Raw genomic sequence first — 16102 nt, 5'->3', positions numbered from 1 at the left:
CGGGGTTCCACAACTTCAGTAGCAGAGCAGGGGTGGGGCCCTAGTTAGGCGAGGCCTTAGACCAATGTACAGTTAGAGAGTGTTTATTTATATACTAGTATGCTATTTGATTGTATGTATGTGTGTAGCGGGCGAGGCTCGGAGACAGGCGGGGCCTAAGAGAGACAGATCTGTATACCGAACGGGGCTCGATGCCAGGTGGGACCTGATGCCGGGCGGGGCCTGATGTCGGGCAAGGTCCAGGTGCGTATATGGTATGTGGTAAGTTGGGGAACTCACTAAGTTTCGTACTTACAGTTTTCAGTTTTGGTTTCAGGTACTTCCAGTAGCGGAGAGAAGAGCTCGGGGTGATCGCATGGCACACACACCAAAGGAGTTTTAGCCTGGGATGTTTACTCTGATAAAATGAACAAGTGTTTTGAAATGATATTCTGATTTGTTATATAATCCTTTAGTTATGGTTGAAATGATTTAATACTTATGGTTTTATTAATGTTTTAAAAAAAAATTAGCTGAGATTTTTAGGATGTTACTGTTTTATTATTGTTTTAACATAAATGTTTTAAAAGAAATTTTTGGCTGTAATTTTTGGAGAGAGAGAGAGAGATGTATGGATTTTTCAATTAATTGGTAATTTACATTTTATTGATTTTTTATAAGATATTTTCTATACCAAATTTATCCCAAGGTCCGTTGATAAAAACCTAAAATGTCATTTAATTCACTTATAATTACAATTATTATGTCTTTTCTGATCTAATGTTCCCTCTGGTATTCGCAAAAATCTAAATACCCAAACAGAAACCGACCCATAGGTACCCAGTTTTTTTCGGTTTCGGGTTGGCCGAATCGACTCGGTTTTCGGTTTTTTTTGCACACGGCTTTTATCCACAACTTGTTTTTCAAACTTTACAGACTTCCTCTTTCTCATTTCCATAAAAATCCAAATTCATAATTTATTATTTGTAAGTGTCATATGAATGAATGTGTTTGGACTTGGCTTGCATCCATTTCCTGCTACAAAAGAAATCTCTCTCATTTCCATAACATATATTGTTGGTTCAATGATGATGGGAGGTGGCAGTGAAGTCAGCAACTGCATCCATTTCCTGCTGCAAAAGAAGGGCGTCAATGAAATAGTCCAAACTCTCTCCCTGCATCACATCACTGATGGAATGATGAGTGAAGCCTATCCTGTGATCGGTAACTCGTCCTTGTGGAAAGTTGTACGTACGTATACGTTCAGATCTATCCCCGCTACCAATCTGTTTTATCAAATGTTGTTAATAAAGAAACAAACAACTCCATCCAATATTTGCAATTTTGCACCACATATACCTGCTCAGATCTTAGCTTTGATCTGCTGTTTTGAACCCTACATCTCTCCACCTCATACAGTCTGGAGCACAGCACTTTTAGCGCTTTAGCCTTATTCTATCCAGCCAAAGAGAAAATGAGTGTAAGCAAATAAGCATATCATCTAAGTGCCCTAAGATATGCAGTAAGATGATGTAAAGTACCATATGTTGTGAGCGTTCATCTTGTATAGCAACCGTCAGCCCAGAGGGAATATGGGTGATCCTAACAGCACTATTGGTAGTATTTGCATGCTGACCACCAGATCCACCAGATCTGTATGTGTCGATTCTCAAGTCCTCATTCCTCAGTTGAACATCTACCTGCAAAACTTAACTTTGATAATAATAATAATAATAATAATAATCCACACCACAAGACACAAATGATGGCAAAGACAAAAAAATCAATCACCTCATCTGCCTGGGGAAGAATAGCAACAGACACAGCACTTGTATGAACCCGTCCAGACTTCTCCGTGACAGGCACTCGCTGCAAAAAATTATTATAATAATAATAATAACATCAGACACACATGCATTATTATGCATACAAGCGGTCAAGTCAATTCACCCACCCAACAGACCTGCACTCTATGAACTCCACTCTCAAATTTAAGCTTTCCATAGACATCCACCCCAGATATTGCAGCGGTGGCTTCCTGGCAACAAATAACATTCATATCCATATCCATATCCATATCCATACCAACCTAATTATTTTTATCACAATCACCTTGTATCCTTTCATATTTGAATCTGTCACATCCACCACCTCAAACCTCCAACCCTTTTTCAGCGAGTATCTCTCATACCTGGAGTCATGGTGTGTACTTTTTAGTTTAAGCAAACATTTTGATATCTGATGAAAAATCTATAAATCACATTTTGAACATGTCCATAGCAAACAGAGAAGCCTCTTCCCCTCCAGTTCCTGATCCAAAATTGAATTTCAGAAATTTGATTTGGCATTACTATTATTATTATTATTATTATCATAACATATACCTGCTCTGACTTCCAAAATGCAGTCCCTTTCATCTGCATCATCCTTAGGCAGTAAGGCCTTGAGCAGCAGATTATGCAAATATCCTTCTTGTTTCAACGCCTGCTCCAGTTCTTCATATGCCATGGCCTGCATGTCTTTATCTTGTTCACAATCGCCCACTAGTGATTTCAAACTCTCAATTTCCTACAGCCAACCAAACACAGATGACAGATCACCATCAGAATACAAATATCATGCTGGAACAGAATTACCAATCATACTACATCTTTTCTTTGTAGGATAAAGCCAACTACTTCAAGTATTATGATTCTACAATCATTGAACGCAATGCGGAATTCGACTGCATGCATTTTCAAGGATCTAGAATAGTTAGTTACGTCAATGTACTACTTACTTTAATTATCCTGCACTATGAGCTTCAGTTAATTGAATAACTTATGGTGCGTTTGGTTGTGGAAAAATTTTCAGTTTTCTAGGAAAATTTTCCAAGAAAAACGGAAATTTTGAAAACACGTTTGGTTCGTTTAGTTTTCCAAAATATTCCAAGAAAATGAAAATTTTCAGTTTTCCAAATTGTATGTAAATTAGAAAAGTGATTTTTATAGTTTTCCAAAGTTTTCCAAGTTTCTAAGATGGAAAATGAAAACTCCTCCGGTTTCAACCAAACACGTTTTCTAAAATTTTCATTGAAAATTGAAAGTGAAAACTCAACTCTATTTTCTGAAAATATTTTCTTAGAAAATGAAAACAATTTTCCACAACCAAACGCACCCTTAGTCTTTCTAGACTTTTATGTATGTGACAAGTTATGGTTAATTCTGCTTTGCACATTCCAAGATACACCAAAAACGATGCAGCATCTTGTGTTGCGTATTAGATTAGAATCAGATTGTCTATTATAAGGGCATCAATGTTTACAAGAGGTACATAAACTTAAACTAACTCGTCTCTTTGCCAAAAAAATTGTCACAGGTTCTCAAGTATTCCAGCAAACCATTCAAACATCATTATTTTAACCTCATGATTTCAACTCCTAGTTTTCCTTCCAATTCATCACTTTCTTTGCCAAGTAAAAAAGACCTTATTTACCAATTTGATATGTCGGCCTTCTCTCCCAATGATGCATGCCTGATTTTGATTTAATCAGGAACCACTATCATTTGAAATACTTAATTGTTGCAAATCCATGTACATAGAATCTTAACTATGGATAAATTAACAGCATCTCCAATTGTAGCTTTTCAAAAGCTTTTTAGGATTAGGGTGGTAAGCTTTTTAAATAGGTCACTCCAACCACTTATAATTCTCCAACCTTTTAATCATCTTATTTGTTTTGTCCCCATATTTATAATTTCACTTCATACTACTTTTACTTAGACATTAAACAATAGATATTTTTTATTAGCTAGCCTATTTATGTAAATATACTAAATAAGTGAATGTATTCTATATAAAGTATATAACGTAAATGTGATTGTCAAAACTTCAAAATGAAACCAATTTTTTTTTTGTTTTGTCGTTTTTGTTGCGGTGATAAGTTTTTATTGTTTATTTTATTTTTATTACATATGTGAAAATTTTATCATCTTTTATATTTTCGGAAAAAAATACCCAAGATAATTTTTTTAGGTTTGTATGTTTGTAGCAACCAGTCACAACCCACTTTTTCATTAAAAAGCAGTCTCTCTCTCATCCACATATACAATCAACAAAATATAAAATTTTACCATTTATCAACAACCTATCACAACCAAAATTATATTTTATATGAGAATCTCAAATATATATAAAAACTATATCAATATTATACTATATATAGGGAACTAATAACCATGAATTTTATTATATTATTTATAATTTTTAAATTAATATACTACCTAATAAAAAGATATTAAAATTAAAAAGAAACAAGAAAATAAAAGAACTAATCCTATCTTGGGTTGCATTATGATTTTCTATACAATTGGTCGTCCATTTATCTTTTTTTTTCTTTTTTTGGATTATTCATAGCAATCGATCGGATGTATACATCCAAACAAAATGGTGTTATGATAGCCCTACATCGACCTAACTAAGAGAATGATCAAAGTACCCATGCCTTACCACTTTATTAAAAACCTACCACTTATTACCTAACCCTTAAAGACTACTAGGAATTGTAGTAAGATGAGTATAGCACATGGTCTTGCAATGCAAAAAAAAAGTTGGCTTGCACCAACTGGCAAATAACAACATCGCCTCTTTAGAACCCCACCATACTTCCCGTACAAAATTAATTTTCTATTGGGTTTACACTTATCAGCCCAATAAGTTGCCTATATTTCACCTATATGGCACGAGAAAGCTTATCATATGAGAAACATAGGGAATGCTTATGTAAAGTGTGACCATCCGTAACAACAAAAATAAATACTAAATTATACTATTGACATCATATATCTGACAAGTTACTAACACCAAAAAAAAAATATATGTATCAAAAGCACAAGGAATCACCTTTTGTATGGTCCTTAGCTTACTTATGAGATCCATTTTAGCATTAAGGTTTTGAAGCTCCTTGTTTGCTCTCGAATACTCAGTTGGCGAGGCTTCTGGCTGTCTTTAACAAATTATCAATATAGATGAAAGAACGAAATTGGTATATAAATTAGATAACATGCAAAACCATCACAAAAATTGAATTATAGTACACGAACATATACGAAGAGAATAGTTGTCTACCCTTTGGAAAGAAAAAACTACAAGGAAGCTTATCATATGGGCTCTCGGTGTTACCCTTATAATTATCCTCATCACAGCCATTTAACAAATCTTCAGTTTACATTTATCACAAATAAAACAGAAGGGACAGAAGAACAAAATCACACTAATAGTTGAGTTCTTGATGAAAAGTTACAACTTCAAACCTGCAACTTAAATCTTTAAATACTCATGATATTCAATGATTTCCTAATTTAATGCCATAATCCAAATACTAGGATAAGATGGCAAAACCAACTCACAACTAACACCAATTAAGTACCCCACTGTTTGATTTTGAAACTAATCTTAGTACAGCTATCTGACTACTAAAAAAGACATAGTAAGGTTAAACAGCTATAAACTGGAATTATTCAACACTGAAAAATAGTACCCCGTTTAAGACAAGTGGAAGAAGATAATAGCAAGCTTCCTATCCCAAATGTGAAAAAAGACGCGTAAACTTACAGGTGTATAGCATCACCTAACTTTAAGCATATATAATGAGACTCAAGCGCTCTTACCTGATTTATAATGCCCTGAAGATAAACGCTCCGGTGCTCAATAGCCGACAACCTGTGCTCCATAATCTTGATCAGTTCCAGGGATGACTGAGGTTGCAACTCCCCCACTTTTAAGAACCACGTTGATGATAAATAAAGAGATATCAGTTCATCCACAGCATGCATTTATATGTAACATTAAACAAGACATTTTCCCCAATTTGTGACAGCACATAAAAATATTTAATTTTGAATTTTCATGGAACCGACAACTAAGTTGTTGGCATACCCGACGAAAAAAGAAAGATAGGGAGATCATGGTGCTAACAGAAGAAAGAAAATAAGATGCATAGCAACACAGAGATAGGTTTAACTGATAATAATAATAATAAACAAGTTGAGGTGTGAAGAACGAACCAGTGGAATACGGGGAAAGAGAGAAAGAATGGGTCTTGGACCGCAGATGATTATTTCCAGTTCCTAAGCTGGATCCTGAGAGTGCCCGAACCAAGTTTTTGCAAAAAACCCTGCCGACGATTCTCATATTCCTTTCTCGTCTCTTCTATCCCGTAGTCAGGTTGGCGGAAGAAAATGAAACGATGTGCGCAGCCACGATCCAACTCTACCACACGCACAGGCACCAGTTAGATTAGGGCATGCGTTAAAAGAGTGTGTTTCATGTTTGGGATTGACTTATTAACTATCGATATAAAACACCCCCTAAAATAGTAAAGGAAAATGACTTATTAAGGTAACTAACTATTTCAATTGTCCGTATATAGGTAATGTTCTTTTTTTTATACACTTTAAGGTAACTAACTTGTTTTGTTTGTTCACATTTAGGTAATATGACCGGCTATCAGCTGTTTTTGCTTATGTGGCATCCACCTGACATATGACTTGAATACGTTGGACCTACGTGGCATGGTGCATATATGGAAAAATGACTTATTAAGGTAACTAACTATTTCAGTTGTCCATATGTAGGTAATGTTCTTTTTTTGTACACATTAAGGTAACTAACTTGTTCTGTTTGTTCACATTTAGGTAATATGACCGGCTATCAACTGTTTTTGCTTATGTGGCATCCACCTGGCATATGACTTGAATACGTTGTACCTAAGTGGCATGGTGCATATATTGTCTTCATTCGATTACACTATAACTGTGTCATACAATTCCACCCTTAATTCTAAACCCTAAATAGATCGACGATGGCTTCTTCTTCCTCATCTTATTCTTCAAAATGATAAGATGAATTTCAAGTTGATCATTCATGTGATTGCGGTTTACCATCTCGTGTGAAGATTTCAAGAACTCCTGCAACATATTCAACAATATTGATTTACCATCGAGTTTTGACAAACTCTAAATTTTCTTCCTGGGTTGTCAGGAGTTCTTGAAATCTTCACACGAGATGGTAAGCCACAATCACATGGATGATCAGCTTGAAATTCATCTTGTCGTTTTGAAGAATAAGATGAGGAAGAAGAAACAAAACAAGTCATATGACAGGTGGATGCCACGTAGGTGCAACGTATTCAAGTCATATGCCAGGTGGATGCCACATAAGCAAAAACAGTTGATAGTCGGTCATATTACCTAAATGTGAACAAACAAAACAAGTTAGTTACCTTAATGTGTACAAAAAAAAGAACATTACCTATATATGGACAACTGAAATAGTTAGTTACCTTAATAAGTCATTTTCCCATATATGCACCATGCCACGTAGGTGCAACGTATTCAAGTCATATGCCAAGTGGATGCCACATAAGCAAAAACAGGTGATAGTCAGTCATATTACCTAAATGTGAACAAACAAAACAAGTTAGTTACCTTAATGTGTACAAAAAAAAGAACATTACCTATATATGGACAATTGAAATAGTTAGTTACCTTAATAAGTCATTTTCCCAAATCGTAATGAGAAAAAAAGTATTTAATAACTGAATCAAAACCAAATTGAACCATTTTAAAAACTGTTGTTTCGGTTTCTAATTTTTGTTAACCGATAACTAACAGTTTGGTTATGGTTTTATAGGTTAACCGAACCGCTAACTTTATACTTTAATATATAAAAATTATAGATTATATATAAAATAATATAGTCAAACTTATTTAAAATTCATCAAATTTTCAAAATATAATTCATTAATCCTCACTTATCAGGAGACTGACGAGCAATCAAACCATCAAAAGTTGATCACACAGACACACACAATCTTCCAATCATGCATTGAGCTATATTATTGATTAGTGTTGTAATTCATAATTGGCTAATTCTACGATTTGTAAACATTATTCACAATTAGTTTAATCTTCACACTCATAATACTAATCGGAGGCTTCTCACACTGTCAATCCTAATCGAATATTATTTTGACTTTATAGTCTTGTTCGAAGGATTTTTGACTTTATAATCAACACTTCTAGGTAAGTTACGTTTTTTGTTTTTCTTGACTTTGTGATATATTAAGAATGTATTTTTTGGCTTTTTTATTTATTATTTTTGGCTTAATCACATTGAATATATATGAGTGATTGGATTTTTTTATCCACATAACACATAATATGAATGATTGTCTATTTTATTTTATAGTTTTTGATTTAATCGCATTGAACGTATATAAATGTTTGGCTTTTGTAACACCCTAAACCAGGTTTGACTTGAAACCCTCAAATAAGTTATATTTTTACATAAATAGTCCCTTGAGTACGCTAGGCGTACTTATGGGTACGCATAGCGTACTCTGTATGGTTGGTCGCGAAGGAGCTGGACGTACATTAGGCGTACCAGAGGTACGCTGGGCGTACGTGCCGAGGGTGCAAACCCTAAATTTCGGACTTGTGACCTATTTAAACGTCCTTGGCCCACTTGAGCCTCACCCTCATCAGCTCTTGTCACACCCCCGAATCAGATGGCGGAAACGTACGGGGGCTTGTGCGTGACTTCATCCTTGTAGTATCATCGCATAGTATATAATTGAAACATAACATCATCATCATCACACATGTAATATAACATCATCCTCTTGACAAGCAAAAAGATTCATCTTCAACCCTCTCTATGGAATGTATATTTTGATTGTTTAGTTTTTGTTGTTGTTGATTATTATAATGTTGTAGATGGAATATATTTTAGATATTACCATTGATATTTTGATGTTTAAAAAGTATATATACGATATTTTGATATTTAAGAAGGGCATATATGATATTTTGATGCTTAAAAAGGACATATATGATATTTTGAAATTTTATGAAGGGTAAATATGATATTTAGAAATTTTATGAAGGGTAAATACGATATTTAGAAATTTTATGAAGGGTAAATATGATATTTAGAAATTAAGTTGGGTAAATATGATATTTTGATGTTTAAGAAGGGCATATATGAAATTCTCCCTTGAAGTAAAAACCGTTTTCTTTGTTTGCTTAGGTGTTATTTGTTTGATTTAAGTTAGTTGAACTTGCGAAATCAGTAAAAACCCTCAATTTACTTGTTTTATTTAGTTAATTATTAGTAGTTATTTTATTAATTAAAATTTCCTTCCCTGTGATCGACACCCGAATGACTCAACTATACTATAATCCGACTAGGTACATTGCCTATAAAAGCATTAGTTAGTTAAGTTAGTTAGGTTTATAAATTTAAAAGTTGATATGTATATTTTTGCTTATCACATTAGTTATTATATATAAAATTTTCTTTGCAGTTATGATTAAATAAATTATAATTTTTATGTGTCTAACAACCATTTGTTTTTTAATACAACAAAAAATACTCAAAACAGCATTACCTTCGATATTAAAATTATACTAATATTTTTTTATTGACAAGGGTTGATTTTGTGTCTCACGTTTGTTTATAATTATAAGGAAGAATGCATGAGGAATGAGAATTTGGAATTGAACGTCTAATGTCTTATTTATTTATTTATTTATTTATTTTTATTTTTTGTGTTTGGTAAAAATGAATAATTCTTTATAAATACATGAATTGCAGAGTAACGATCACTACTGCTTTTTAATTACATGAATTTTGGCAAAAGCACTTTTAAGTGAAATGATCTTCCATTGTTGCAAGTTGTACAAAAAATGACCCCCTAATTATTAACTAGAATTAGTTTATACATGTATAAGAGTTGGCGTCCCCTGATTATTAACTCGAATTAGTTTATTATACATGTATAAGAGTTGGTGTCCCCTGATTATTAACTCGAATTAGTTTATTATACATGTATAAGAGTTGGTGTCCCCTGATTATTAACTCGAATTAGTTTATACATGTATAAGAGTTGGCGTATGATGCAATTCATGTTCTAGAGCTTCATGTATAATGGAGGTTTGTAGAAAATGCATTATTATGTAAGAATTTAGGACGTTTGATAGATGTAAAACATGTATCCTCTTTTAGTTTCGCATTTGTAGTTCAAATTGAAAGTATTCTCTTTGAACTATTTGTTTTGCATTTGTAGTTCAAATTGAAATTATTCTCTTTGAACTATTACGTTGCTAATTTGTGCGTTCTAACTCTTTTGACTCAATTGTATAGATCAGTAACATACTTTAAGTTATGTGTTTTTTTTTACTCAATTTGTTATTATCTACCTTATTTTAAATTATTATTCATATAGTACATGGATTTTTTTTTTCAGCCTACACAATGGATCCAACATATCAAGCGGAAATTTGAGATTGCTTCTCCAATAGCTTATTAGCTTTTTGAAAAGCTAATAGGCTAAAAAATATTTGGGTATTGAAAAATAGCTTTTGAAATACCTTTTTGAAGCTTTTTATATAGACAAAACAGGACGCTATCTAAAAGCTAGAAAATTCTTGTTTTTCGGCTTTTCCTAAAAGCACTTTTTAAAAACTTAGTTTTTTACTCCTAAAAAGTTAAGTCAAACACTTTTTACAACCAAATATTAGTTTTTCAGTTTTTCCTACTACAAAAGCTAATTAACCAAAACACTTTTTACAAACTTCATTTTCCTAATACAGCTAATTAACCAAAACATTTTTTACAAACTTCATTTTTTACTCTTAAAAAGTTAAGTCAAACACTTTTTAAAACCAACTTATTACTTTTTCGGGTTTTCCTACAAAAGAACAAACCCAAACACTTTTTAAAAATTGGTTTTCGAAAAATCCATAAGCCAATAAACACTTATCCTAAAAGCATTTTTGTGATTAAAAATTAAAATTAAAATTAAAAACTAGAAAAAAAAAAAAAAGCTAACCAAAACACATCCAACACACACAAAAACGACAAATACAATAAAGAATACATTGTTCGTAAAAGAAGAACGAATCATTTAATTGAGAAACTAAGGGTGCGGTTAGTTGCAGAAAAATTGACCGTTTTTGAAAAATAATTTCCAAAAAAAATAAGAATTTTGAAAACATGTTTAATTCGTCTATTTTTCTGAATTTTCCATGGAAAATGAAAATTTTCCATTTTCTAAAATTACAAAGAAGTTGGAAATTTTTGGAAAACCGATAATCATTGTTTTCCATATTTTAAAATTTTATAAAATATAAACACATACCCATTCCCACCTCACACATCTCTACTTACCCCCACTTTAACACCCCAACCCACCATACCCACCCACTCCCAAGCCCACCCTCCCCCCACCCACACACACACCCACTCCTACAAACACACACGCACACCCACAAACACACACACACACACAAACATCCACGCACACCCACCCCCACACATACACACCCACAAAAACACACTCACAAACACACACACACACGCACACCTATCCACCCACCCACACACACACTCGCAAACACACATGCATACCCACCCACACATACCCCCCACCCCCACATTTGTCGCTGCCACCACCACCACCGCCGCCGCCCTTACCCCCACCCTATCATCGCTACCATTTTTTGAAAATGAAAACCGATAGAAAAATAGACATCTAAACACGTTTTTCTAATTTTCTAAATCTGAAAATAAAAAATGAATAAGTTTTAACTAAACGCGTTTTCTAAATTTCCAATGAAAACTAAAAACGGAAAACAAAAACTGAAAAGGGAAAACGAAAAACTGAAAATGAAAACTGTTTTTCTGTAACTAAACGCAACCTAAGATTGCGTTTAGTTGCGGAAAAATGGACCGTTTTCCGAAAAAAAAAAGTTCCAAGAAAATGAGAATTTTGAAAACACGTTGAGTTTGTCTATTTTTCTAAAAAATTTCATGAAAAATGAAAATTTTCCATTTTCTAAAATTATAAAGAAGTTGTAAATTTTTAGAAAACCGATAATCATTGTTTTCCATATTTTTCTAATTCTAAAATTTTTTGTAAAATATAAACACACTCACTCACACCCCACCTAAGTCTCTACCTATCCCCACTAAACACCCCCAACCCACACACCCATCACCACAAACACACACACACACATACCCAACACCACTACCACAATCACCGACGTACCATCACCATCACCACGACTACCCCATCACCGCCATCTGCATTGTCGCCGCCATCACCACAACCACCCCATCACCACCATTGTCGCCGTCATCACCACAACCACCACAATTGTCGCAGCCACCACCATTGATTGTCATCACCACCACTATCGCCACAGCGTTGCCGCCGTCGCCACCACCACCACCATCGACATCACCACCACCCCCACCCCCACCCCCACCTTACCACCCGGTACCATTTTCTAAAAATGAAAACTGATAGAAAAATACACATCTAAACACGTTTTCTAATTTTTCCAAAACTGAAAACAAAAAATGAATTAAGTTTTAACTAAACGCGTTTTCTAAATTTTGCAATGAAAATTGAAAACAGAAAACGAAAACTAAAAAGAGAAAACGGAAAATGAAAACTGGTTTTTTGTAACTAAACACAACTTAAATGTCTCTAGAAACTAATTTCAGAAAGAAACTATTTGCCACCCGTCGCTTGGTGCAGGTAAACAGCTAGTGTGTGTGTGTGTGTGTGTGTATATATATATATATATATATATATATATATATATATATATATATATATATATATTTCAACTTACTATTTTCCTAGAACATTATATGTATGAAAGTAAGAGGCCTCTACTTTACATTGATTAAACACTTAATTGGAACATTTATTTATGACCAAATGAATGTGGTACATGATTATAAGATATGATGCCTGTCAAGGAAGAAAAGGGTTATGTGAGGGGTATGCCTCTTTCTGCCTTCGGTAAGCCCTGATAGAGAAGATAAGCAAAGATGGGTTTTTACTTATGAGTTTAAACATTGAGAAAGGTATAGTATAGTAGTAATTCTGACCTAGCGCCACTGGATCCACCAAGAGTAACTGTTCCTAAAACAATTAATAGGAAAGGGATTCCAATCAACGCATGGTTTCTACTTCCTCCATGTGCCCTTGGGACTCCGGTTCTCACCACCCATGAATATGTGCCTGTGGTTCTCCACCCATTAATGCCAAGGATTATCAGATAACAAGCTAACTCAAAAAAACAAAAAGTGAGAATTACCTGCAGCTGAAACTTGTCTTCTCATGCCTGTAACCAAGGCCAACACAAGAGTCAGCACTCAGCAATAGATTGGAGCACTAACACAACACCACCACTAGGTCAGGTATTCACATGCATTTGGGTTTTGATATCCTAGCTAGACCACAAGAGAGGAATGCATTCATTTGGCTTCTACAAGGCTAATTCCCCACTCAACCCAACAACAATTTTCCTCATAAAACTATAATGTGCGAGAAAACTGACCAAACTCATTGATGTGAGGGTTTTCAAATTTCAACCCACATGATTGATTATCAAATAGTATCAAGTCTATTAGATGAAATAAACAAGTTCTTTTTTTTTTTTTTTTTTTTATCGATCCACATATGAATTCTTATCCCAGGGTTGGGATCAAGATGGGACTCCATGTTACTGTATCAATCACGTACATGTCACCTACTTGTGTAAAATAAAATGACTAAGGATATATGCAGGCAGAGATAAGATAATCAACTTACCAGACTGTAAGCATGTGTAAGCTTCGGAAATCTGCCAAAAGTTTTTATCAAAAAAGTCAGCCGCAGGCAGTGATTGAAAGCAGTAATATGGTGGCGGTGTTATATACCTGTTTGAAATTGGATTCAGCGAGAGATCTTTGAGAAACGGGGAAACGATCTGGATGAGTTTCCCATGCCTTTTTCTTGTAAGCTGCTTTGACCTAAAAAGACATTAAAAGGTGAATCGTGTGATAAGATGAGCCTGTTAGGCTGCTGTTGGTGTGTGCAAATTAGTACCTGTGACGATGAAGGTGTGGAATTGGGTAGAAAGCCTAGCAACACCCTGGCTTCCTCGCCAAGCATTTTCTCCTTCTAGGGTTCTTCCTTACCTAAAAAAATTCCCGTGTCATATAACCAACAACTTCCAACATAAACGGCAACATTAGTAATTTAGGCCGAGTGTTCTTTCACTTTCTCTTTTGATTTTCAACCTCAGTAACTTGGATATTGCTATCGATCTGGTTCGGTGGATCTTGCGAGTTTAATGTTTGGGATTTGTTTATTTAACTAAAAATATTTTTTTTCATAAAAAATATTTATTTCTATCTTTAATACATAACAAAAAATAATGACTTTTGTACTTCTAATTTTTTTTAAACAATAAAAAATATTCAAAAAGTGTTTGATAAGTATAAAAATTCTTTTTAAAACAATTTTTTGGATTATTTATTTGTTTATATGGTTAAAAAGATTATAAATAAAAAAAAATGTTTGGATTGATTATTTGTTTTTCTAGGTTTCTTCCATACAAAATGTTTTAAGTTATAAGTAAATAAGTTCAAAAAATTTAACTTTTCAAAAATGACTTATTTAGAAATTGTGAAAAATAGTTTTTATAATTGCTTATTGATTATACACACTTTTTTTCTACTTATTTCGTATTTGCTTTTTAAAAAACAAATAAGCAATGTTATAAAATATTAGTTTGTGAATAACCATTGGATTTCTTATTTCTCTCATAACTTTCTATTATTATTTAGCATTAGTAACAACAATTTCAATGTATTTTATAAGTATAATAATGCATCATCATAATGTGCATTTATCTTTCATCTTATTTTGGTTGTATAAATAGTAAACCATATGTATTAGAAAGTTGATGATTTCATCACAAGTATTGAAATAAAAGTTCTTTCCACTCTTATATCTTTCTTATTTTATAATTTATCTTGTTATTTGATCATATTTCATAACACGTTATCAACACGACTCTACCATAGTGCTCTAACTCCATATTGTTCTTGTCATTTTCAGGTATGTATTTATTATAAGTTTACATGTACAATGCTTACAACTTATTTTATGGAATTTCTTAACTAACACTTCCTTAACATACAAGTTTTTATTTTGATTACTATTTTCATTATTGAAGACTATGCTAGAGAAAATTTTCTCGACTTTTCATGCTACTAACATGCTCCTGCAGTAGCAATATCATGAGAAATGTTTAAAATAAATATGAATTAATCTCATGTCTTCTTGTGGCTAAACAAAACAATGAGTTCTTAATGAAAAATCATCAATCAATCTCGATCGGTTCTAGTATATTCCCTGTAGTGAATGCACCATCATATAATCATAATAGTCGTGGGTATAACCGAAGTCATGGAGGTTATCATAATTATCATAAAAATAACATGATTACAAGTAACCACCAAAAGTTGGAAAATAACAAAAACCCACATCCTATAAAAGTGGTCAAGAAAAAAGAAAGTTAAAAATATTTGTCATCGATGTGGAATGACCAGTCATTGGTCTCGTACATGCCGCTCTCCAAAGCATTTTGTTAATCTTTATCAAGCCTCTCTAAAATCTAAAGAAAAATAAAATATCGAAACAAATGTATTCAAAATGATTTTCTCGAATATCAACCAAAAAATGGCACATTTGGATGTTGCGAATTATTTTGTCTACCCAGAAGAGACAAGTAGTGTTATGGACGGTGATGGAAAAATAATATATAATAGTTTTGTTTTATGTCATTTATTATGTTTTTATGTCATATTTGTTTCATGAGAAATGATGTCATCACAATCTTCGCAAAGTAAAAATATGACTTTATTTCTCTAAGTCGAATGTTTCTTATGTTTTATTTATTTATTGAGGAGAAATATAGATATTCGCAAAAGAAATGAGAAAGATATATGTCCTGCAGACAATGCAAGGACACATAACATTCTTAATAATCAAACATATTTTTCTTATTTATCAATTGGAGAAGCAAATGTTAATACAATTATAGGTAATGCAAAAATGATTGAAGGCTCCAGAAGAGCGAATATAATATGACCACAATGGACAATAATTACAATTATTGATGCATTATTTTCATCAAAATTGCCAAGAAACTTATTAAGTTTTAAGGATATTCGGTCTAACGGATATGTTGAAACAACCAATGATGGTGATAAAGAGTATCTCAATATTAAA

The 16102-nt window shown here is 33.1% G+C and overlaps 2 protein-coding genes across 3 annotated transcripts; both read right to left on the bottom strand.

The window, feature by feature from the left end:
- Positions 1 to 895: 895 nt before the first annotated feature.
- On the bottom strand, positions 896 to 6294 carry LOC145066452 (Peptide chain release factor 1). Of its 2 annotated transcripts, none has more exons than XM_079013708.1 (11): positions 6024 to 6294; positions 5628 to 5734; positions 4861 to 4959; positions 2364 to 2547; positions 2241 to 2289; positions 2092 to 2170; positions 1934 to 2017; positions 1771 to 1848; positions 1521 to 1679; positions 1339 to 1434; positions 896 to 1265 (listed from the first exon to the last, which is right to left on the bottom strand). In XM_079013708.1, the coding sequence occupies exons 1-11, from the start codon at positions 6148 to 6150 to the stop codon at positions 1062 to 1064; spliced, it is 1266 nt and encodes a 421-aa protein (XP_078869834.1). In that variant the 5' UTR covers positions 6151 to 6294; the 3' UTR covers positions 896 to 1061. The 2 variants fall into 2 exon arrangements, with proteins under 2 accessions (XP_078869834.1, XP_078869835.1); XM_079013709.1 differs by having other exon boundaries at positions 1943 to 2017; positions 6024 to 6293.
- Positions 6295 to 12689: 6395 nt separating this feature from the next.
- LOC145071286 (Chaperone DnaJ-domain superfamily protein) lies at positions 12690 to 14103 on the bottom strand. Its single transcript, XM_079018192.1, has 6 exons — positions 13910 to 14103; positions 13741 to 13833; positions 13634 to 13664; positions 13137 to 13163; positions 12928 to 13060; positions 12690 to 12845 (listed from the first exon to the last, which is right to left on the bottom strand). The coding sequence occupies exons 1-6, from the start codon at positions 13973 to 13975 to the stop codon at positions 12791 to 12793; spliced, it is 405 nt and encodes a 134-aa protein (XP_078874318.1). The 5' UTR covers positions 13976 to 14103; the 3' UTR covers positions 12690 to 12790.
- Positions 14104 to 16102: the final 1999 nt, after the last annotated feature.

This window comes from Lactuca serriola, chromosome 8, assembly GCF_051521515.1.
Source record: "Lactuca serriola cultivar US96UC23 chromosome 8, Lser_US96UC23_V15, whole genome shotgun sequence".
Classification (NCBI taxonomy): domain Eukaryota; kingdom Viridiplantae; phylum Streptophyta; class Magnoliopsida; order Asterales; family Asteraceae; genus Lactuca; species Lactuca serriola.
Note: the sequence above shows the minus strand (reverse complement) of the source record. Positions and strands in the feature narration are given on the sequence as shown.

Coding starts and splice junctions, on each gene's coding strand:
- LOC145066452 (XM_079013708.1), bottom strand. CDS start 6,150: ATGAGAATCGTCGGCAGGGTTTTTTGCAAAAACTTGGTTCGGGCACTC. Junction 2,018..2,091: donor CAAATATGAAAGGATACAAG/GTGATTGTGATA, acceptor ATTTGTTGCCAG/GAAGCCACCGCTGCAATATC. Junction 1,680..1,770: donor TTCTTCCCCAGGCAGATGAG/GTGATTGATTTT, acceptor TAAGTTTTGCAG/GTAGATGTTCAACTGAGGAA.
- LOC145071286 (XM_079018192.1), bottom strand. CDS start 13,975: ATGCTTGGCGAGGAAGCCAGGGTGTTGCTAGGCTTTCTACCCAATTCC. Junction 13,164..13,633: donor TTACACATGCTTACAGTCTG/GTAAGTTGATTA, acceptor CCTTGGTTACAG/GCATGAGAAGACAAGTTTCA. Junction 13,061..13,136: donor AAGACAAGTTTCAGCTGCAG/GTAATTCTCACT, acceptor GGAGAACCACAG/GCACATATTCATGGGTGGTG.